Genomic DNA, 23,444 nt, shown 5'->3' with positions numbered 1-23,444 from the left:
CTTTTTTTTTATGGAACAGAAACTTCCTGTCATGATCTTCTCCCCACATCATGGCCCTGGAAATCTGAATTGTTTCTTTCACATCATAATCTCAAATATGTGAAGTGGAAATCTCTATTGTGCTCCATCTTAAAGGACTGTTTCTCTTCCAGAGCAGCATTTTCTCTTACTGCTGCACAGAGAGAGTTTCCCAGTGAGGAGAAAAAGAACTGAGCTTTTGTAACCAGGAGATGCAAGTTCACTCATATGAGCAATCCAATCTTTGACTACAATTGTAGTTTCGCCTTACACTATAAGTTGCAATTTTTTCCATCCTAATATTCTGTACTGCTAGTATCCAAAGTGGTAACTGGCTGTTTAATTTCATTTATGACAAAACTTATGAGAGGCAACATATGCTCTAATTCCTTGGCTTGTTTTTAGGCATTGGGGTTGAGCTCTTCAATGAAAAGAGATGCTCAGTAGGCTATTCTTGTCTACGTCTAACTTTCACTGAAGTTTGAACATTTTAAATGTCTAGCTTGTGACACGACCAACAAAGTTCTTATTTCAATTCTAATATTCAATTCTCATATTTTATCATAAGAAATTGTTATATAATTATATTCAAGCATTTTCAAGCTCCAACCATCAACTGGCACCATTTCTTATTCCTGAAATTTTGAAATTCGTTGTGCTGTACTATTTCACAAATTGAATATTTCTCGGTTAGAAAGATCCCTTCCTTTCTATTTATTTTTGTTAAAAAATACCTCTCAAGTATTGTACTGTATAATGACATATAGTTTAGAAGACGACCTTTTCTACAAACTTTTGAACAGTATTATTGCGGATTTTTTAACCTAAAGTTCCTGTAATCATAATTTTTCTGAATACCTGAAAAAACCCCGGTGGTACAGGACCTACTGGCATGCCATCTCCTGGAGGAATGTTTCCTAGCACTGTACTGGGAGCTGCTGCACCACTCTGAAAAGAACAAAGGAGAAATAAACCTTTGTCATTGCATGGTAGGCATAAAAAAAAAAACAAAACAAAAAAATCCCCCAAAAAACTTGCCATGACCAAAATGCAGAAAGTAATTCTCCAGGTATGTCATAATATCATTGTTTCATCTAAAGGTAAATTAAAATTATATAGTGTTCAGTTTTATTTTATACAAGCAGAATGATTTGTTAAAGATGACAAGTGTATGTTGAGACGAAGGACGCTAGAGATTGTATGGACATACAAATATGTATTGACTAGATAGATCTTGACTAGATTTTTTTAAAAAATTGTATCTCAATGTGTCTGTATATGTTACAGAAAAAATCAGTCAAAATGTAAGAAGAGTCGCTGTTTTGTGTTCTGGTATACTACTCATATATATTCAAATAACTATCTTGCTTAGCATCAGTGGCTAAATTCACTGAAGCCTTAGGCTGCACGCTGTGAATTTGCCACCTGAGTACAGTGAACTTTAATTGAACCCTTGCCAAGCTCAGTGAAGGAGGGCCCCAAGGACTCAGTTGCAGCTAGAAGATAAGGAGTTAAGTCATCCATTGACAGCAGCAGCAGGGCCTCTTTGAAGATAAGGGAAGAATCTTCAGCCTGCCCAGAAACAATGAAGGGGCCCAACAAGGGACAAAAGCCCCCAGACCAAAATAATACCATTGGATCAGGTGCTGCTTGGACACCACATGGAGAAGTCAAGCAGGGTGGGAACTTAGATTGTAAGGATATAATTGCCCAGGGATTTCTTTGTTCGGGGTCCCTCTCTGGAGGCACCCAGCTTGAGCTGTTTTATATTGTTGTACCACTCAATAAACTCTTGTGGCATACATCATGTTGGAGACTCTGCTTCGGGAAACCTAGGGTCGAGCCTGAGGGATCAGGAAGTGCCCGAGAGTGTGTGTGGGGGGGGAGGAGTCGAAAAGGGGCACCCATCAGCTCACTGTAGTCGCCCGCTGGGAAGGAACTCTGGTCCTAGCAGTTAAAGTCTCAGGTGGTGTGTGGGTGACTCCTTGAATGCTGTGTGAATGCTTGGGCAGCAGCTTCTCCCTTATCATTATATACACAAGTGAGAATTTAATTTGCACACTTTTTTTGGATTATGTGTATAAACATTCCCACACATGCATATAGATATATATGTAGCATAAGGAAATTTATGAGCAATTTCCCAGCGCTTTAAAGATAATTTCAGCAGACTGTAATATTCTTTCAGAATTATATCAAGCTTCAAAACATGATTCTGTTACAAATAGTGCAAGAAGGAATGCTCACAATACTACTAGTAATACTCATGATTTTACCAACCCTCAAAATAACCACCATGATAAATTAGAAGAATTCAAGTTACGTTCTTGGAAAGGAAAAGAAAAAAAAGGTATTTCTAAGAAGTGAATCAAAGAATTAAATTAGTTACCTTCGCAAATCCTTCAGATGGAAGAAGCAATCAAATAATATTGCTTCTGGCAATTTATAAGCAGGAGATCATCACAAAAAGGAAAGCCAAATCATTATTGTTGTCATGTATTGGAACCTCAGTCACTTTAATTTCTAACAGTCTTTCTTCCTGCAATATGTTTCTGTTAGGGCACAAGACTGAATTACCTATAAAGACTTACAGGCTTTTGTAAAAGTACTCATGCACACACAATGCAAAGTGAGCTGCTCGCAGTTCACTAACGATCTGCCAATGTCTGCACTACATAATATATATGACATGTTTATTAGCTTATTACTCCATGTACTCTCACACTTGCTATCAAAAAGGTGCAGATCTGTAAATTTTATTTCAAGGTGTTTGGCACACTAAGAAATTAAAGAATAATGCTGGAAAGATTTGAAAACTGGCACAAAGATGGACTGACCTTTTTAAACCAAGCAAAAAGGAAAGATTCAGTTAATTACCAAAGATTTTTCAATGGCCTAAACTGTGCTTTAGAATCAATTTTTTTAACAACTCCCAGTAACATATTTAGCATCTAAGCTGTATGTTCTTCTCAAACAAAAGTCTAGAATGTGCTATTAAAGCATGAAGATTGTAATAATTACTGGCTTCAGAACTGAGTACGAGACTTGATTCCCTAGAAAACCCTGTAATAAAGGTCATTCTTATTTATACGAAGATCTGGTCTGTAGGATCAATGTTAAAATATTAATCACAATTGACAAAAAATGTCAGTTGCGTGAATTTTAAGTAGCAACTACATTTGAATCATAATACCTTTTTTGCAAAGGACTAACATAAACCTATCAAGTTATTCTATAAAGCTTCAGCAGATAAAGATGATTATCTGCTAGTAATGGCCATTCCTTGAACACTGCCTGAAGTTCATGGGATTGGAATATGAGGATGCTTAGATACATGGAAAAGCATATTACTCCCTGGAACATCTCAGGTCCTTCTCCCAGGTCTGTGGCTCTATCTTGGACTCCCAGAGGGGAAAATAAGCAAGTGATGTGAATGCACAGAAGTAACTCCTGAAGAACAATGTAATTTTGTTATCCTTCTTTTCTTTTGCACAACATCTGTGTCTACCCACTAATCACTCTCAGAATATCTGTATTTCCAAAGGAAAACAGACAAGAAACTTCTGGGGATTTTTTTAGGAAAAAAAATGGACTTGGTTAAACTGAACATCAGATCATAATGTCAAGTAAAATCATGAACAGATGTACAACTTCCAGATGTACAGGTTTTCTAGCTAAAGAATGACAACACCAACATCACTGATGGAGAAAACTGATGACATTAAAAGCTTGAACAACCTAAAATGTCCAAAACACTCTGCACTGCAGCCTCAAACTAAGAAGGACTAGCCCATTAAAAGGGCAGTAATAATTATAAACCTGATTACAATATCATCCCTCCTTGCATACTAATGCCTTATTTTCCCTATGCTACCTTAGATGTGTCTGTCCTTAGTGTGTGAAGCATTGTAATATGTCCAACAGAACTGATGTTACAGAATAAAGCATTTGAACAGATTAAAATAAATCACTGGAAAACATATGTCAACAGCATCAAGTCAGTTATTCAAAATTTCTAAGTGGAGAGATCTCAAAAAAAGAACCAAGTAGCACCTTCTTTGATATATGACTGGTTTTTTGAAGGCTCCCACCACAAGTTCCATATTTGTTCACATTATTTACACTAAATTATATGAGGCATTAATGCATGTCAGAGTGCCTTAATAAACAATGGAAAAGGGGTGTTAGATTTCCTTCTCAATTGAGGCCTCTGCCAGACTATCCTGGTTACGAAACAATGTAAGAGGAGAGAGTGACTTCGCACAGTACAGTGTTCACCCCTAGCAGAGTTCCCTCTGCTTTCCACACTTCAAAAATCACTTTAAACCAGAACAGAGCAAAAGTCAAAAAAAGTGAATTACACTTAACAGGTAAAAAAATAAAAAAGAAAGAAATAATTGCTATCCCAAAACAGGATGGAAAAAAAGTTAAAAATTATATCTGTTAGGATTTCTGTTAGCCATTAAACTTTCCTAACAAAAGCTTTATTTTAAAAAATGTCTAGGTAATTAAGAATCAATATGTTTTTTTAAAATATATTTTTATTACAATTTTGTAACCTGAATGTCCTGGGTTCAGCCAGGACAAGGTTAATTTTCACCAGAAGCCAGGAGGGGACACAGCCGGGCAGGCTGACCCAAAACGGCCAAACAGAACAGGGTATTCAAAACCATGTGCCGTCATGCCTGATTCCGGTTGGGGGGGGAACTGGACAGGAAGTGGGGGGAAGGCAGTCACTGCTAGGGAGCGAGCCAGGCGGTGATATTTGCTCTTTCCGTTTTGCTGTTTGTTTTGTATATTCTCCTTATCTGCATTGTTGTTGTTCCTATTTGCTTTGTTTGTTGTTCTGTTAAACTGCCCTTATCCCGATCCACGAGTTATTGCCTTTTTCTTTCCATTCTTCTCCCCAGTCCAGCAGGGGGAGGGGCGGTATCACAAAATCACAGAATCACAGAATGGTAGGGGTTGGAAGGGACCTCTGGGGGTCATCTAGTCACGCCCCCCTGCCAAAGCAGGGTCACCTAGAGCAGGCTGCACAGGACCTTGTCCAGGCAGGTCTTGAATATCTCCAGAGAAGGATACTCCACAACCTCTCTGGGTAACCTGTTCCAGTGCTCCGTCACCCTCAGAGGGAAGAAGTTCTTCCTCATGTTCAGACGGAACTTCCTGTGCCTCAGTTTGTGCCCATTGCCCCTTGTCCTGTCGCTGGGCACCACTGAAAAGAGTCTGGCCCCATCCTCCTGATACCCACCCTTAAGATATTTATAAGCATTTATAAGGTCCCCTCGCAGCCTTCTCTTCTTCAGGCTGAACAAGCCCAGTTCCCTCAGCCTCTCCTCGTAGGAGAGATGCTCCAGTCCCCTCACCATCCTTGTAGCCCTCCGCTGGACTCTCTCCAGTAGCTCCTCATCTTTCTTGAAAAGGGGAGCCCAGAACTGGATGCAGTACTCCAGATGGGACCTCACTAGGGCAGAGTAGAGGGGGAGGAGACCTCCCTCAACCTGCTGGCCACACTCCCCTTAATACACCCCAGGATGCCATTGGGCTTCTTGGCAACAAGGGCACACTGCTGGCTCATGGTTAACCTGTCATCCACCAGGACACCCAGGTCCCTCTCCGCACAGCTGCTCTCCAGCAGGTCCACCCCAAGCCTGTACTGATGCATGGGGTTGTTCCTCCCCAGGTGCAGGACCCTGCACTTGCCCTTGTGGAACTTCAGCAGGTTCCTCTCTGCCCAACTCTCCAGCCTGTCCAGGTCTCCCTGGATGGCAGCACAGCGTTCCAGTGTATCAGCCACTCCTCCCAGTTTGGTGTCATCAGCAAACTTGCTGAGGGTACATTCTAACTCTTCATCCAGGTCGTTGATGAAGAAGTTAAACAAGATTGGGCTGAGTACCGACCCCTGGGGGACACCACTAGCTACAGGCCTCCAACTAGATTCATTGCTGCTGATGACCACCCTCTGAGCTCTGCCATTCAGCCAGTTCTCAATCCACCTCACTGACCACTCATCCAGCCCATACTTCCTGAGCTTCCCTAGGAGGATGTCATGGGAGACTGTGTCGAAAGCCTTGCTGAAGTCTAGGTAGACAACATCCACGGCTCTCCCCTCATCTACCCAGCCAGTCACGCCATCGTAGAAAGCTATCAGATTGGTCAGGCATGATTTCCCCTTGGTGAATCCATGCTGACTACTCCTGATAACCTTCTTTTCTTCCACTTGCTTGTTGATGACCTCCAGGATAAGCTGCTCCATCACCTTTCCCGGGCTGGAGGTGAGGCTGACCGGTCTGTAGTTCCCTGGGTCCTCCTTCTTGCCCTTTTTGAAGATTGGAGTGACATTGGCCTTTCTCCAGTCCTCGGGCACCTCTCCTGTCCTCCAGGAGCTCTCAAAGATGATGGAGAGTGGCTCAGCCATGACATCCGCCAGCTCCCTCAGTACTTGCAGGTGCATTCCATCGGGTCCCACGGATTTCGTAGAGCGATCAAGTGGCCCTTTTGTTGTCGGGCATGGCCAAACTGCAACATTAAATTTGGCGCCCAAGCATGGGGCGGGGATAACGGCAGGGATGAGCAGAGTGTGTTAAAAGAACTTTCTTAGAATTTTAACATGCATTTATTGTGTTAGTTAAATAGTCGCTGGTCAAAATATTGCTGTCTTTGGTCGAATGGCTGCAGTATGTAAACACTTACCTGCTGTATGTGTTCACTGCAGTGTTGTTCATTACCTCTGGGAAAAGGATCAGGATTACGATTTTGCTGTACTGTATGATATCGACCTATGATATGATAGTATCACTGGGCATGAAATTAGGCTTGTATTTTCATGTGGCACTGTAACCAGTGAGATAGAATTAGTTAACCATAAACATGAACAATGCTGCTATGTCCCTTGTACAGCCCTACCCATCTGGACATTAGGTCTGGGAACAGAGGGTCTAGTCTCTAGGTAACCATTAATGTTAAACAACAGTAGTGAAGGGGATTTTTAATAGAAATAGCATTACCTAATAGTTGCAGGTGCATTTATAGTACCTATCTATTGTGTAAATTAACTGAAGCAGAGAGTCTTGCATCTCCATACAAAGGGGTTAGTTTTTGATAGGAGCTGGAAGTCGCCTAGAACCGGTCAAGACGACCCCACTGTGTGGATGGGAGCCAGAAGAACACTGAGTTTGCGCAGAAACTGTGATGAAGAGGATGAGCCTTCATCTTGGACCCCTGACGACCACCACTAGGAGGCACTGCACAAGCGCAGCTGGGAGGAGTATATGGAAATGAGTTCTTGGAACTGATTTTAATATGAAAGGGATAGGTTACACATATGTATAGGTGGATTGGGAAACCTAATGAATATGTATATTTTTGATCTATATAAACTGCACGGAAAAGGTATAAGGTATGCACGTTCAGTGGAATTATCCCCCGTGCATCCAGCGCTGCAATAAAGAATGCCTGCCTTTTAACACTACAGTGGTGTTACGAGGTTTTATTTCCGGATTTTCGGTGACAACACTGTGGTCATTTCCATACCTAGAATGCTATCTCTAAGAATTTATTAATAATCGAACCCACTCTTTGGGGAAAACTGGAGGACATACTTTCCCCCACTATTTCATCCCTCCTCTCTCCTTCAGACTGGTTGTAACAGCTTTTGAGAAAATCGAGTATCCTTGGGATGCTCAAGCCAGCAAGTACCTGTTGTTCTGCCTCCTGAATGGGTTTCAGGTCTTGTTTAGGGTTAAACAAGTAGTTAACAACATCACCCAGATATCTGCCCTGAGGCTGGATAGCCATGAGTGGCTGGGTGTGTGGGATAGAATGGGCAAGTACCTAGGACAGTGGGCACCCCCGGTGTTTTTGAAACTCACCCCCGAACAAGTTCAGAAACCTGACAAACTATTAAATATTTAGAAAAAGTGTGCTGCCACCCTGGGAATTCCAGGGAGACACAAATCACTGCAATGTGCTGTGGTCTGGCCAATGCCTATCGAGCCCTGTTCAACACTGTGCAGTGCTCTAAAGGGGAAAGGGGGGGAAAACGAAGCGGCAGGCACTGCGTCTGGTGCTGCCCCCCCAACCGGCTCTGCAGCCCCTCCAGCCCAGGAGGCAGTCACAGCACCCCCGACCGGCACCACAGCTGCCACTGCCACAACCGCAGGGGCTGTCCCAGCTTCCCTGGTGGGCATGGCGGCTGCTCCAGCCTCAGATGAAGGCACCGTGTCTGAGCCCAAAAAGCAACCTGTGCCGGTAGTAGTCATACCTGTACACAAAAAGAAAGACGCGAAGAAATCAGATCGCCCTGGGAAGGATGACAATGAGCCAGGTTCATCACAGGAGGCAGATACAGAGACAGACATCATCACCCGGTCCCTGTCCCTGAGTGAGCTGCGAGACATGCGGAAAGATTTCAGCCACCACCCAGGCGAGCACATTGTCACTTGGCTCCTGCGGTGCTGGGATAACGGGGCCAGCAGCTTGGAGTTAGAGGGCAAGGAAGCCAAGCAGCTGGGATCCCTGGCCAGGGAAGGGGGCATTGACAAGGCCATTGGGAAAAAGGACCAAGTCCTCAGCCTCTGGAGGAAGCCTCTGTCAGGCGTGAAAGGTGTCCCTTCAGTGAGGATGTTGTGTGTTATCCTGGCAAGTGGACCAATATGGAAAGGGGTATTCAGTACCTGAGGGAATTAGCTGTGCGGGAGCTGGTTTACTATGACACAGACAATGCGCAGTTACCCACAGACCCAGATGAAGTCCAGTGCACACAACCCATGTGGAGGAAGTTTGTACGGAGTGCACCATCCTCATACGTCAACTCCCTGGCAGTAGTAGACTGGAGAGGTGAAGAGGCACCAACAGTGGATGAGGTGGCTGTCCGACTCCGGCAATATGAAGAAAGCCTCTATTCCTCCCTCGTCTCAGCTGTGGAGAAATTGTCCCAGAAGGTCCAGCAAATCAAAGAGAGTATGTCCTACTCCCCACCTGTACAGGCCAGTGTCTCAGCCATTAGGGTGAAGCGTTTCTCTGCTCAGGAGAGAGAATACAGAGGCTACACACCACGGGGCACCCTGTGGTTTTACTTGCATGAGCATGGAGAGGACATGAGGAAGTGGGATGGAAAACCCACCTCAAGTCTAGAGGCACGAGTGCGTGAGTTGCGAGGTAAAACAATCACCAAAGGGGATTCTGTTAGGAAAAATGCCGTTCCAGTTTCCAGCAGCAAGCTCTCCAGACCAGGTGGACAGTTTGATCTTGCTTCTGATCCTCTTCAAGGGACCTCCAAGTCATTCTTACAGCAGGTGAGCAGCAAATTCTCTGGCCAGGATTAGAGGGGCCCTGCCTCCAGCCAGGTGGAGGAAAGGGACAACCGCGTTTATTGGACGGTGTGGATTCGATGGCCTGGCATGTCAGATCCACAAGAGTATAAAGCTCTAGTGGACATGGGTGCACAGTGTACTTTAATGCCATCAGAGTTCAAAGGGTCAGAGTCCATTTGCATTTCTGGAGTGACAGGGGGGTCCCAAGAGCTGACTGCACTGGAGGCTGAAGTGAGCCTCACTGGGCAGGAGTGGCAGAAGCACCCCATTGTGACTGGCCCCAACGCTCCTCCATGCATCCTTGGCATACACTACCTCAGGAGAGGGTATTTCAAGGACCCAAAGGGGTATTGGTGGGCTTTTAGCATAGCTGCTTTGGTGACGGAAGAAATTAAACAGCTGTCCATTTTGCCTGGTCTCTCGGGGGATCCTTCCGTTGTGGGGTTGCTGAGGGTTGAAGAACAACAGGTGCCAATCGCGACCACAATGGTGCACCAGCGACAATATCGCACTAACCGAGACTCCCTTCTCCCCATTCATCAGCTGATCCGCCAGCTGGAGAGTCAAGGAGTGATCAGCAAAACTCACTCACCCTTTATTAGTCCCATATGGCCAGTGAGAAAATCTGCTGGAGAGTGGAGACTGACAGTAGACTACCGTGGCCTGAATGAAGTCACACCACTGCTGAGTGCTGCCCTGCCAGACATGCTAGAACTTCAATATCAGCTGGAGTCAAAGGCAGCCAAGTGGTATGCCACCACTGACATCGCTAATGCATTCTTCTCCATCCCTTTGGCAGCAGAGTGCAGGCCACAGTTTGCTTTCACCTGGAGGGGCGTCCAGTACACCTGGAATCAACTGCCCCAGGGGTGGAAACACACTCCCACCATTTGCCATGGACTGATCCAGACTGCACTGGAAAAGGGTGAAGCTCCAGAACATCTGCAGTACATCGATGACATCATTGTGTGGGGTGACACAGCGGAGGAAGTTTTTGAGAAAGGGGAGAAAATAGTTCAGATCCTTCTGAAAGCCGGTTTCGCCATTAAGCGAAGTGAAGTCAAGGGACCTGCCCAAGAGACCCAGTTTTTGGGGATAAAATGGCAGGATGGGCGCCGTCAAATCCCAATGGATGTCATCAACAAAATAGCAGCTATGTCTCCACCAACCAGCAAAAAGGAAGCACAGGCCTTCCTGGGTGTTGTGGGTTTTTGGAGGATGCACATCCCAAATTACAGCCAGATTGTGAGTCCTCTGTACCACGTGACCCGGAAGAAGAATGATTTTGAATGGGGCCCTGAGCAAAGACAGGCATTTGAACAAATTAAATGGGAGATAGTTCATGCCGTAGCCCTTGGTCCAATCCAGACAGGACAAGACATTAAAAACGTGCTGTACACCGCAGCCGGGGAGAATGGCCCAACCTGGATTCTCCGGCAGAAAGCACCAGGGGAGACTCAAGGTCGACCCCTGGGGTTTTGGAGATGGAGATACAGAGGAAGTGAGGCCCGCAATACTCCCACTGAAAAAGAGATTCTGACACCATATTAGGGCGTTCGAGCCGCTTCAGAAGTGGTCGGTACTGAAGCACAGCTCCTCCTAGCACCACGATTGCCGGTCCTGGGCTGGATGTTCAAAGAGAGGGTCCCCTCTACGCATCATGCCACTGATGCTACGTAGAGTGTGTCACACTGATCACACAGCGGGCCCGAATGGGAAACCCCGCTTTGTGGGGAAGCAGCGGAGGTGGAAGGCTGCTGTATGGAGCCCTACACGACAAGTCGTGGAAACTGCCAAGGGAGAAGGTGAGTCCAGCCAGTTTGCAGAGGTGAAAGCCATCCAGCTGGCTTTAGACATTGCCAGTCGAGAGAAGTGGCCAGTGCTCTGTCTTTACACCGACTCCTGGATGGTGGCCAATGCCTTGTGGGGGTGGCTGCAGCAATGGAAGAAGAACAACTGGCAGCGCAGAGGCAAACCTATCTGGGCTGCCCCATTGTGGCAAGATATTGCTGCCCATCTGGAGAAGTTGGCTGTAAAAGTCTGTCACGTGGAGACCCATGTCCCTAAGAGTCGGGCCACTGAGGAACATCAAACCAACCAGCAGGTGGATCAGGCTGCCAGGATTGAAGTGGCTCAGGTGGATCTGGACTGGCAACATAAGGGTGAACTCTTTATAGCTTGGTGGGCCCATGACACCTCAGGCCATCAAGGAAGAAATGCAACTTATCGATGAGCTTGTGACCGAGGGGTAGACTTGACCATGGACACCATCGCACAGGTTATCCATGAATGTGAAACATGCGCTGCAATCAAGCAAGTGAAGTGATAAAGCCTCAGTGGTATGGAGGATGATGGCTAAAATATAAATAAGGGGAGGCTTGGCAGATTGACTACATCACACTGCCACAAACCCGCCAAGGCAAGTGCCATGTGCTCACAGTGGCGGAGGCCACCACCGGATGGCTGGAAAACCTACCCTGTGCCCCATGCCACTGCCCGGAATACCATCCTGGGCCTGGAAAAACAAGTCCTGTGGAGACATGACACCCCCAAAAGAATTGAGTCGGACAATGGGACTCATTTTCATAACAGTCTCATAGACACCTGGGCCAAAGAACACGGTATCGAGTGGGTGTATCACATCCCCTACCATGCACCAGCCTTGGGAAATATCGAACTGTACAATGGGCTGCTAAAAACCACTTTGAGAGCAATGAGGGGTGGGACTTTGAAAAATTGGGATACTCATTTAGCAAAGGCCACCTGGTTGGTTAACACTAGAGGATCCACCAACCAGGCTGGCCCTGCCCAATCAAAACCTCAGTGCCCTGTAGAAGGGGATAAAGTCCCCGTAGTGCACATGCGGAACATGTTAGGGAAGACAGTTTGGTTTAGTCCTGTGTCAGGTAAATTTAAACCCGTCTGCGGTATTGGTTTTGCTCAAGGACCTGGGTGTACCTGGTGGGTGATGTGAAAGGATGGGGAAGTTTGATGTGTACCTCAAGGGGATTTGGTTTTGGGTGAGAACAGTCAATAAAATGAAATTGTATGAGATTAACTGCTAAATGACCTTGTCACTGTCTGTTATCACCACTATAGTTGTTATATAAAGGATAATTACAGCCAGAATCACTCAAACTAGTGAAGGATGGACTTTGATGAAACCTCGCAAAGCACAGCGATGATGGGACTGGACCTGGCTTCAACCTGCAGACCGTGGGCATGGGCCACACCAGACACACTAACTGCAAGCTCCGGATGCAGCATGCAGCTGCCCATCACCACACATCAGCTCTTCTGCCCTGAAAGACTGTTGCAACAGATGGACCCCAACATCATACACTAAATGAACTCAATGGACATTTTAGAGGGATGGTTTGATATTTGTGTGTGTGTATATATATATACATATAAAAGCAGAAGAAGTGATAGTAAAGTGTGGACCCTGGGCATGACATAGATGGTATAGAATAAGGGGTGGATAATGTCCTGAGTTCAGCTGGGATAGAGTTAATTTTCGCAACAAGCTGGTTGGGCTGACCCAAACAGCCAATCAAATGGGATATTCTATACCATGTGATGTCATGCTCAGTATTTAAGTGTGGAGCTGGCTGCAGGAGAGTTTTTTGCTACTCAGGAGCAAGCTGAGCATCAGATGGTGAGAACACTGCATGTTGTATATGCTTTTATCAGTATTATTGATTGTTTTCTTCTCCCTTTGCCATTCTGTTAAACTGTTCTCATCCCAACCCATGAGTTTTTGCCTTTTTTCCTTTGGATTCTCCTCCCCATCCCACCAGGGAGGGGGAAGGAGTGAGAGAGTAACTGCGTGGTTCTTTTGTTTCAAATTGAGGCAAAACCACAACAGATAGGAATATTAATATAACTTTGTCATATATACATATGCAACCAAAATATGTGATAACCAGACTAAAAATATTCTCTCATGGAGGATATTAAAACAATCAATTAAATAAAATTAACAAAATCAGTGTTTAACATTTCAGGTTAGTTTTGTTTATGTTTGTATGACATTAATACATAGGTAATTTACACAAACTGAACAGGGAACATGAACTCCTTTTAAGACTATGTCATAATTTCATTTCACAACATGACCTACTATTTATGTGTTGCTATTGTTATCGATAAGGGTATTGATAAGCAAAAATACGCAGTGATAGACCAGGCCCTCACTGTCCAATGCTTTGTAGACAGGGAACAAAGAGATCATGATGAAAAAGTTCACAATTTAAGTCCAAAGCAAAGGTAACAGATAGCTACAGACAGACAGTGTGTAAAGTATTAAGAGGAACTTTGGGTTAGCACTGGGAAAAGTAGACTCAGCATTCTGGGTGGCTTGATCTTGTCAAGCTTTTTACAAAGACTTTGACAAAAACAGAGACAGGTAAGGAATGATGTGAAGGAGAACACAGGGAAACTACAGTTGCTGTTAGTACTAAGTTTAAAACACTGATAACAGCATACTGTTGGCAGGAAAAGCAGAAAATATTTAATTTCTGGTAGATATCTCCTTGAACCCCATGCTTAAAACCCATACTAAGTTTAAATAAGACTGCTAGTCAGTTGAAAGTTCTGAAATGAATGTACAAGTAAGCTCATATGAAAATCAAATGTTTCTCCAAATCAGTATTGCTTAATTCATCACAGCCAGTGATGCAAATTAAAAGAACTGTAAATAAACACAGAAACAGAAGACTAGTAGAGGCAATTATGTTTAGCTGTGATCAGTCTCTGATGCACCAAAATAGGAGTATTAACAGCAAAATAATCCAAAAGCCAACTGTCTGTTTTGGTTACTTTCTTATACTGTCCTTTTTCCAAATATTTTTTTGTAGGTTAAGCACAGCTTTCTGGTTGTTGTTTCATGAAAGCATGGATATATATAAAATGCACCAAAAATCTGATTACTTTTTACCTACTTAATACTTATTATCTTAAAGAATACAGAATCACAGAAATGTTGAGGTTGGAAGGGACATCTGGAGGTCATCTTGTCCAACCCCCTCTGCAGGAGCCACCTAGAGCCAGTTGCCCAGGACTATGTCTAGATGGTTTCTGCATATCTCTAAGGATGGAGACTCCACTACTTCCCTGGGCAAACTATTCGAGTTCTCAGTCACCTTCACAGAAAAAAAGTGTTTCCTGATATTCAGATGAACCTCCTGTGTTTCAGGTCCTGTCATGGGGCACCACTGAAAAGAGTCTGGCTCTGTTCTCTTTGCACCCACCCTTCAGGTATTTAGATGCATTAATAAGATCCTCCCTGAGCACTGAGTGGCTGATACGATCCTCTGGTGTATCAGCCACTCCTCACAGTTTTGTCATCTGCAAACTTGCTGAGGGTACACTCTGTCCCATCATCCAGACCACTAATGAAGATGTTGAACAGGACTGGACCCAATATTGACCCCTGGGGTATACCACTAGTCAGTGGCCTCCAACCAGACTTTGCGCTGCTGATCACCACCTTCTGGGCTGGGCCATTCAGCCAGTTTTCAGTTCACCTCCCTGCCCTCAGGATCCTGAACTCCACCATCACATGGTCACTTCAGCCAAGGCTGCCTTAGATCTTCACATCCCAAACAAACCCCTCCTTGTTGGTGAGTAGGAGATCCAACAGAGCACCTCTCCGTGTTGGCTCCTCTGTCACTTCCGATTCTCTCTATACCTTCTAATTCACAGAATTTCATGCATTCTCCAGCTTTATGCAAACAAATAAAAAAAAATAAACAGATGCAAAAAGTGCTTATTAAGTTTTATTATATTTTATGGAATATTTTTAATACAAATATATTCTCTTCTTTGGGAGAACAATTAAAAACTTGCCTTTTTTTTTTTTTCCCCTGAAGGACATAGGATAAATATTCAATACTATTTTTTTCAAATTCATGACAAGGGAATTTTTTTTTCCCTGGAAAGACAAATGATCAGTGATTATTTTTACCAATTTCATTTAATCCCTGGCCGTTGACAGCTTCATTGCCTGATGTACTGTAGTCAATACTGTAACAAGATTGTCAAATTTCCTTTTGTAAACACTTCAACTTGCAACTTATCGAGTATTTCTAAGTTATTAACCAGTTACTACGATTGTGCTTCAATTTTTTTTACCTACTACAAAACAGACAATGAAATATTAAGATACTACATTAATTCTCCACTAAAAAACTATCTCATTTTCTTTAAGGTAGAACATAAAAATACTCAGAATTCTGAACAACAAAAAAAAAACCAACTAGCAATAAATTATTATTCCTTCTGTAGAGTCCTTGAATGTTCAGGTGTACACACAAGAAACATATCCAGATTTGGACTGAACAGACATGGTCTATTTAGAATGATTTGAGGAGCTTGTCCCAAAAGGCAGATTCATCACATCTATTCAAGCAAGCCATTTGAAAAATCTAGCTCACAAGACATAATTAATCCTTAGTATGGTTTCACTGATATATATATATAGATCTACAATGTTTAATTTCTGTTCTGTAACAGAAAGGAACTCATACTGCAGTAAATCTTAAAAGTGCAATTGTAAAAGGTATTCTTTATAACTGCTCAGTTTTTATCAAATTGCAACTCCTTACAGTTTGACTTGGATTCCGAAATTGTACTTCTGTTCACTCCATCTTGTACATCATTATGACTGATAAAAAATATATAGTGAACTATAATAATTCTATTAATATCCAAGTTATAGATCTGTTATCAGAAGAAAAAGAATCATATTTTGTCTAATGAAAAAAAATTGGTTTGAGTCAGTTTACTTCGAAGTATCAAAGCTGTTCACTAATACGGTATACTCTGGGAATCCATCTGCCTAAAAGATAATTCTTCTATCCCCAAAACAACCTTACTGTAGGCAGACCTTCCCTATATCTGATGTAGGGTTATACTTTGCTTTATAGTATACCAGTGTCCAATCTGGGGTTTTCATTCTACTTAGCTGATATAGTGAAATTCTATTACAGAACTGAAAACTATGTATTACTTTGGAAATAAACTGTTAACAGGAAGGATTTTTAAGGAAACCCTAGCTATCAATGAACACAAAGTTTTCAGTCTTGTGCAAAGACAGTATTTCAGTCCTATCTCTTAGTCCTTCTTCCCTTGGATTATTTATAACACAATTTCCAGTGAAGGATTTCTCTAAAGTATGATAAAGAAAAGCTATTTTTAAAAAAAACATATATTATTTATTGGAAGCTATTAAAAATTGCTATTACACAAAGGTATCAACAGAATATTCATTTTTTTTCATAAAATAAGAAGTGCAAAAATAACTTATGTTTTAAATATGGAAGTACACTAAACTGTCAAATTTTTGTCTTCTCTGATTTAAAACTGAACAGAACTATACTTAAAAGCTGAATACTTGTCTTTTCCTATTTCTTTCTGAAAATATAAAAAAAGAGTAATATTTCAAATGTTTTCAGACAATTTTCTACTGAAATAAGGGTATTTATTTCAACTTAATTCCAAGCACTCTGCTATTTAATAATGTATATCTATGTACAGAACCAAAATACCAAATGCTATCACACTAACTTATGTTACTCTTTTGTTAAATCATTTAAGCCAGTTATTAAACCCATTTTATTTTTCAAAGATTTTAAGACTGCTGTGCTGTTGTATTCCAGTTTTGATACCACTGCACTCCACACAATAGTCAAGAGCTTTCCCATTTTAACAGTTCTCTGTTTTCTCCAAGTCATGAAACACAAAAGAGCAGACATGCTATGAATAATTATGTGAAAAAAAGTATCTTGAAAGACTGAAATTTGAACATGAAATGCAAATTAGAGAGGTAACCTCAAGGTTATCCTTAGGTCTCCTGTTATACTGTAAGGAATAAAAAGGGAAATGGAAATGTGAAAAGATAATTGAAATTAACCAGACTATTTCTGCTGTAGGTATTTTTGTAAAGCCCTACCCTTATTATAGTTAAAAGTTTAAAATTAACTACACTAGGTTTAGAGAAACTAAGAAACAGGATTTTGAATAATGTGTTATTGTTTCATTAGAAGGATGTACCTGTCCAAAGTTGAACCAGAGAGTGATGAATCCTAAGAATAGCTAACGAGCTATGAAAAGCTGCTGAGATTGCCAAAAGGAACAGGTAACTAGGGGAAAGGTCATTCCGGCAGGAGGAGATCGCGACCACCGACTCACTGGCCCCCTACTCAAGTAATACCACCTACTCAAAAAGAAACAATAGAAGAGGGTAACTGAGTCTGTGCAACAATCTACGTAAGAAGCGAGAAAAGTTTACACCAATCGCCAAAGAGAATAATATTGAATACGCATGAATAAAATAAATATGTATATTTTTGATCTATATAAACTGCACGGAAAAGGTATGAGGTATGCATGTTCGGTGGAATTATCCCCCGTGCATCCAGCGCTGCAATAAAGAATGGCTGCCTTTTAACACTACACTGGTGTTATGAGGTTTTATTCCCGGATTTTCGGTGACAGTCCTTTGCTGAGCGCTGTATACCAGGCTACTAGTGCCTGAGGGTATACGTCTTGGTACGTTGGTACAAGCACAAGTTGTGCTTTGCACTTCTGTAATAACGTACTTTTGTTATTAGTGCATTGGTGCAAGCACGGGTTAAGCTTTGCATTTCTGTAATAATGTACTTCTGGTATTGGTACGCTTAGGAAACCCGCTTAAGTTGTACTTCTGTCAATACGGATTTGTTGGTTTTGAACTCGGATATCGGATATCTTGATACTGGCTTGTTAACATACCCATCAGGCATCGTAAAACCTGCATTTGAATGTCAATGAGTGTGAATGTGAGTTAACTGGTGAATGAATGAGTGACTGTAAGGCGGCACGGTTGTAAAGTGGGGGTGAGGGGAAAAAAAAAAAAAGGCAAAAAACCACAAAAAAACCCCAACCTTGCACCGTGAACCTCTTTTCTCGAGACCAGAATATTAATAATGACATTTGTGCAACGTGGTCAGAGCGGGACAGAAGGGGACAACAGGTTAAAATTGTTAAGATAATCTGTAGAAAGACTAACAGAAGTATAGAATCAACAAAGTAAAATGGGGGACAGCAAAGCAGTGGTATTTTAAAGAAAAGCCCCTTAGGATGGATTCTAGCACATTGGAAAGATTGTATGACTGTGTATGAAGCCTCTCTGTGAATAACAAATAAGTCAAAAAAAAAAAAAGAAAAAAAAGAGGCAAAAAAAAGAAAAAAACACATACGTTTGGTACGTTCTGCTGATTTCCGGTTTTTGACTTGAGACTGTTGTATTTGTACTCTGATTCATCTGGGCTGTGGTTTATGATTTCTTAAGTATCAGTGCAGGGTCTTCCCGCGGGGGGTGGATTTTGAGAGTCTCTCCCAAGATGTGAATGGAAACATTGGGAAAAGTAGGGGGAGACCCCCACTCGACAACATCTTAATAATGTATAGGGTTTGGTTTGCTTAAAGAAAATCGGCACGATTTAGGAACTGAATTTGTAACCACGGTGATGGAATTAGTTAATCATAAAGCACGAACAATGCTGCTATGTCCCTTGTACAGCCCTGCCCATCTGGACATTAGGTCTGGGAACAGAGGGTTTAGTCCCTAGGTAATCATTAGTGTTAAACAATAATGGTGAAGGGGGATTTTTAATAGAAATAGCGTTACCAAATGATTGCAGGTGTATTTGTGGTACCTATCTATTGTGTGAATTAATTGAAGCAAAAAGTCATACATCTCTCCCCAAAGAAGTTAGTTTTAATTAAAACCAGCAGGTGCCTAGAACTGGTCAAGATGACCCGTGCCGCAGGGACAAGAGCCAGAAGAGGACTGAGTTTGCGCAGAAACTGTGATGAAGAGGATAAGCCTTCATCTTAGGACCCCCGATGACCACCACTAGGAGGCACTGCGCAAGTGCGGGTGGGAGGAGTGTATGAAAATGGACTGATTTGACTATGAAAGAAAGGGCTTATGTAATCAGATGAATATGTATATTTTAATCTATATAAACTGCACGGAAAGGGTATGGGGTATGCATGTTCGGCGGAATTATCCCCCGTGCATCCGACGTCGCAATAAAGAATGCCTGCCTTTTAACACTACATTGGTGTTACGAGGTTTTATTCCCAGATTTTCGGTGACAGTTTCTGGCGACCCAGATGGGACTCTGCTTGTGAAAACCGACGGATCCGCGGGATCACGGGACCTCCAGCCGGCATCGAGGGATTCTCAAGGAGAACCTCTGATCCCCGGACCGAAGGATTCCAAGTAAGTCCCCTGGAATTTAATTAAGGCATTCTTTAAGTGTAATATATGCCTGCTCGTAAATCGTGGTGAAAACCTCGTAGAGTTGGGCTGAAAGGTACCTTTGTGGAAAGTCTCTGCTCGGTGAAAGCCGGTGGAGCGGGGCCCAAGGGGGAGGTCTTCAACAGGGGGTTGAAGTCTCCAGGATCTCAGCAGGGGGCTGGGATCCCAAAAGGGAGCTCCAACAAGGGTTGGGGTCCCTCTGATTAGTGTTTGTGATATAGTGCACAACCACTACCACTGGTCATTTGAAGGATGGGCACCTTTCCGAGTAAAAGACCCATCCCAAGGGGCACGCCTTTGGGATGTATTTTAAAGCACTGGAAAGAACTGGGGGGGGATCCTTTAACTCGGAAACAGTTAATTGAATATTGTAATCATTGGTGGCCGTTATATACTCTGGATGACGGGGAGAAGTGGCCGGAGGACGGGACACTGTGTTATAATACCATTTTGCAATTAATGTTGTTTTGTAAAAAGGAAGGTAAATAAGAAGAAATGACATATGTAGATTTGTTTTTCTCGTTGAGAAATCATTCGGAATGGCAAAGGCAGTGTGGGATACATCCGCGCGGTTCTATGGTAATGGCTTTAAAGAAAGGAAACTGCGAAAAGGGTTCAAAGAAATGCTGCGCCGCTTGTAGCGTCGGGAAAGAGTGTTTGAAATTTAAGTCTAAGAAAGATGACATCGAGCTAATGGTGGCACCGCATTGGAGATGGGGGGATAATTAGGAAGAGGAATCCGAGATCGTTAACCCTTCCACCTCCCCTCTGGGGGAGGGTGCGAGAGGATTTAGCCCGGTTTCGGGAAGAACGCAGGGAAGGACAGGGGGGGTAGCGGAGCCAGCTCCCCTCCAGGCTCCCCTCCGAGAGGCAGTAGGAAATACTGGTCTGGTGACAGTAAAGGTTCCGTTTTCAATAACTGATTTAAGGTCGTGGAAAGAAGTAACAGGACTCTTCGCGCGATTAAATTGATGACTTTAGATAAGAAATCATGAAGAGGACCGGGGGAGTCAACCCTAGCTAAACCCCTGGTCACACTAAAGCTGGGAATAAGGAAGTAAAAATTTTAATAAATACAAGGACCATTTATTTGGTATTCAACACATGTAAAGAGAAATGTAGTCATAAATCTGTAGATGTTGTTGGTGCGACAGGGTAAAAAGAAAATTATCCTTTCTTTAGATTGAGAAAACAGTGGGTAACTCACCAGTTTCTATACATGCCTGAATGTCCATTGCCTTTGTTAGGACGAGATTTATTAAGCAAATTAGAGGCACAAATAACTTTTAAAAAAATGAGGAAACTGAATTATTGATACCAGAATCAAAAGCCGTAGAGGCAAGGGTGTTTATGTTACAAGATTCTTTTAAGGAGGAACAAATTCCAGAAGAGGTGGAAAACGCAGTAATCCCCCTTGGTTTAGGCAAATGAAGTTCCGGGACAGTCCAAATTGGCAGAACTGGTAAAAGTGACCTTAAAACCTGGATCCAAACCGGTAAGACAAAAATAATATCCTATTAAGTGGGAGGCACGAAAAGGATTAGAGGGGTTAATCATAAAATTTTTAGAATATAGGCTTTTGGTAGAATGCGAGTCAGAATACAACACACCTATATTACCGGTAAAGAAACCTGGGGGACGGGAATATCGACTAGTACAGGATCTAAGAGCTATAAATCAAATAGTTCAAGATATACACCCAGTAGTAGCCAATCCCTATACTTTATTGACATCCCTGAAAGAGGAGTATAAATGGTTTACTGTACTAGATTTAAAGGATGCCTTCTTTTGCATACCTCTGGATGCACAAAGTCAAAACATATTTACTTTTGAATGAGAGAACCCTGCAACAGGACGAAAAATGCAACTGACATGGACTGTACTTCCACAAGGATTTAAAAATAGCCCCACAATATTTGGAAAACTGTTTGTCCATGAGAGGCAACACCTGGCCCTTGGAGTGCTGGCACAACGTCTAGGATCCTGGAAGCAGCCAGTAGGATACTTCTCTAAACAACTTGACAACGTGAGTAAAGGATGGCCGGGATGTTTGCGCGCTGTGGCAGCGACAATATTGCTGATTCAAGAAGCTCGAAAATTGACTATGGGCCAAAAGATGGTGGTATATGTACCACACATGGTGGTAACTGTTCTAGAACAAAAGGGGGTCATTGGCTGTCCCCCAACAAAATGCTAAAATATCAGGTTGTCTTGCCAGAGCAGGATGATGTGGAACTGAAAACCACAACCATCGTAAATCCAGCAATGTTTCTGTCAACGAAAAATCCAACAGAAAATCTAGAACATGACTGCCTGCTAACTGTTGAACAAGTCTATTCTAGCAGACCGGACCTGAGGGATGAGCCTCTGGAGAACCCTGATCTGGAGTTGTTCACGGATGGAAGCAGCTTTGTGAAAGAAGGAAGACGAATGGCCGGATATGCTGTTGTCACCACGACCAAGGTACTGGAGTCAGGAACGCTACCTGCAAATACCTCGGCACAGGAAGCAGAACTGGTGGCGTTGCAGCAAGCCTTGCAAATGGCAGAAGCAAAAAGAGTAAATATATAGACTGATTCCAAATATGCATTTGGTGTGACTCATGCTCATGGAGCCATCTGGAAAGAAAGAGGATTGCTCTCAGCCCAAGGATCATCGATAAAACATAAAGAAGAAATCCTTCAGCTCCTCGAAGAGGTGCAGAAACCAAAGGAAGTCAGGGTAATACACTGCAAGGCTCATCAATTTCGTCAGACAGCTGTAAACATAGGTAATCGATTGGCAGACAAAACAGCAAAGGAGGCTGCTGAACAAGGTATCCTTGCACTAGTACCAGTAAAACAGATAAAAATCCCGAATCTGAAACCATAATATAGTAAATTGGATAAACAATTGGCAAAACAATTAAAGACATCACAAAATACAGAAGAGTGGTGGGTAACGCCAGAAAAGCGGGTAACAATAACCTCGCAAGTCATGATAGAACTTGCGAAAGAAAAACATGCACAGACACATTGGGGTGTAGATGCTATAGTCTCGAGCCTAAAATCATCTGCAGTGTGTGTAGGAATGACAGGAATAATGAAATCTATAGTAGCTAAGTGTCCAATTTGTCTCAAAAATAATCATTTAAATCGGAAAAGGACACCCCTAGGAGTAACAAAACAGAGTAACACCCCAGAAGATTATTGGCAAGTTGATTTTTCTGAACTGCCCAGGCAGAATGGATTCAGGTATCTATTAGTATTAATTGATACTTTTTCTGGATGGCCGGAAGCCTTTCCTTGTCGCACCAACAAAGCGAGAGAAGTAGTTAAAATATTGTTGAAAGAAATAATATCAAGGTTTGGGATACCAATTGGCATGTCTTCCGATAGGGGACCACATTTTGTAGCAGAAATAGTTCAGCAAGTAAATAAAATTTTAAGAATAAATTGGGATTTACATACCCCCTGGAGGCCACAATCAAGTGGGAGAATTGAAAGAATGAACCAAACATTAAAAAGACAAATAAGTAAAATTTGTCAAGAGGTGTCTTTAAAATGGCCACAAGCTTTACCATTAGCACTTCTGAGAATCAGAGTTCAACCTAGATCTAAAGATGGTGTAAGTCCATACAAAATTTTGTATGACAAACCTTATCAGACTCCTTTAATCCCAGGGGATATAAAAATAGCAGGGGAAACAGATTTAAAAATGTATTTGGTTTCTTTAGGAAAAACACTGGAAGCACTCCAAAAATACGTTGTACTGACCAGATCGCTTGCTTTGGATACACCTGTGCATCAGTATCAACCAGG

At 42.6% G+C, this 23,444-nt stretch overlaps 1 protein-coding gene across 8 annotated transcripts in view; it reads right to left on the bottom strand.

Annotated features, from left to right (window-relative positions):
• LOC142365612 (single-stranded DNA-binding protein 2-like) overlaps nucleotides 1–23,444 on the bottom strand; it is a 270,478-nt gene that overhangs the window by 97,353 nt on the left and 149,681 nt on the right. For 6 of the 8 annotated variants that reach the window (XM_075446555.1, XM_075446549.1, XM_075446550.1 and 3 more), the window contains one exon: nucleotides 877–966. The exons of the other annotated variants lie outside the window; for them this stretch is intronic. In XM_075446555.1, coding sequence (XP_075302670.1) covers nucleotides 877–966 — 90 coding nt within the window. The remainder of the gene's footprint in view (nucleotides 1–876; nucleotides 967–23,444) is intronic. 8 annotated transcript variants of the gene reach the window in all.

The sequence above is a fragment of the Opisthocomus hoazin genome, chromosome W, assembly GCF_030867145.1.
Source record: "Opisthocomus hoazin isolate bOpiHoa1 chromosome W, bOpiHoa1.hap1, whole genome shotgun sequence".
In the NCBI taxonomy this organism is placed as follows: Eukaryota; Metazoa; Chordata; class Aves; order Opisthocomiformes; family Opisthocomidae; genus Opisthocomus; species Opisthocomus hoazin.
This window is presented reverse-complemented; position numbering and strand designations above follow the sequence as displayed.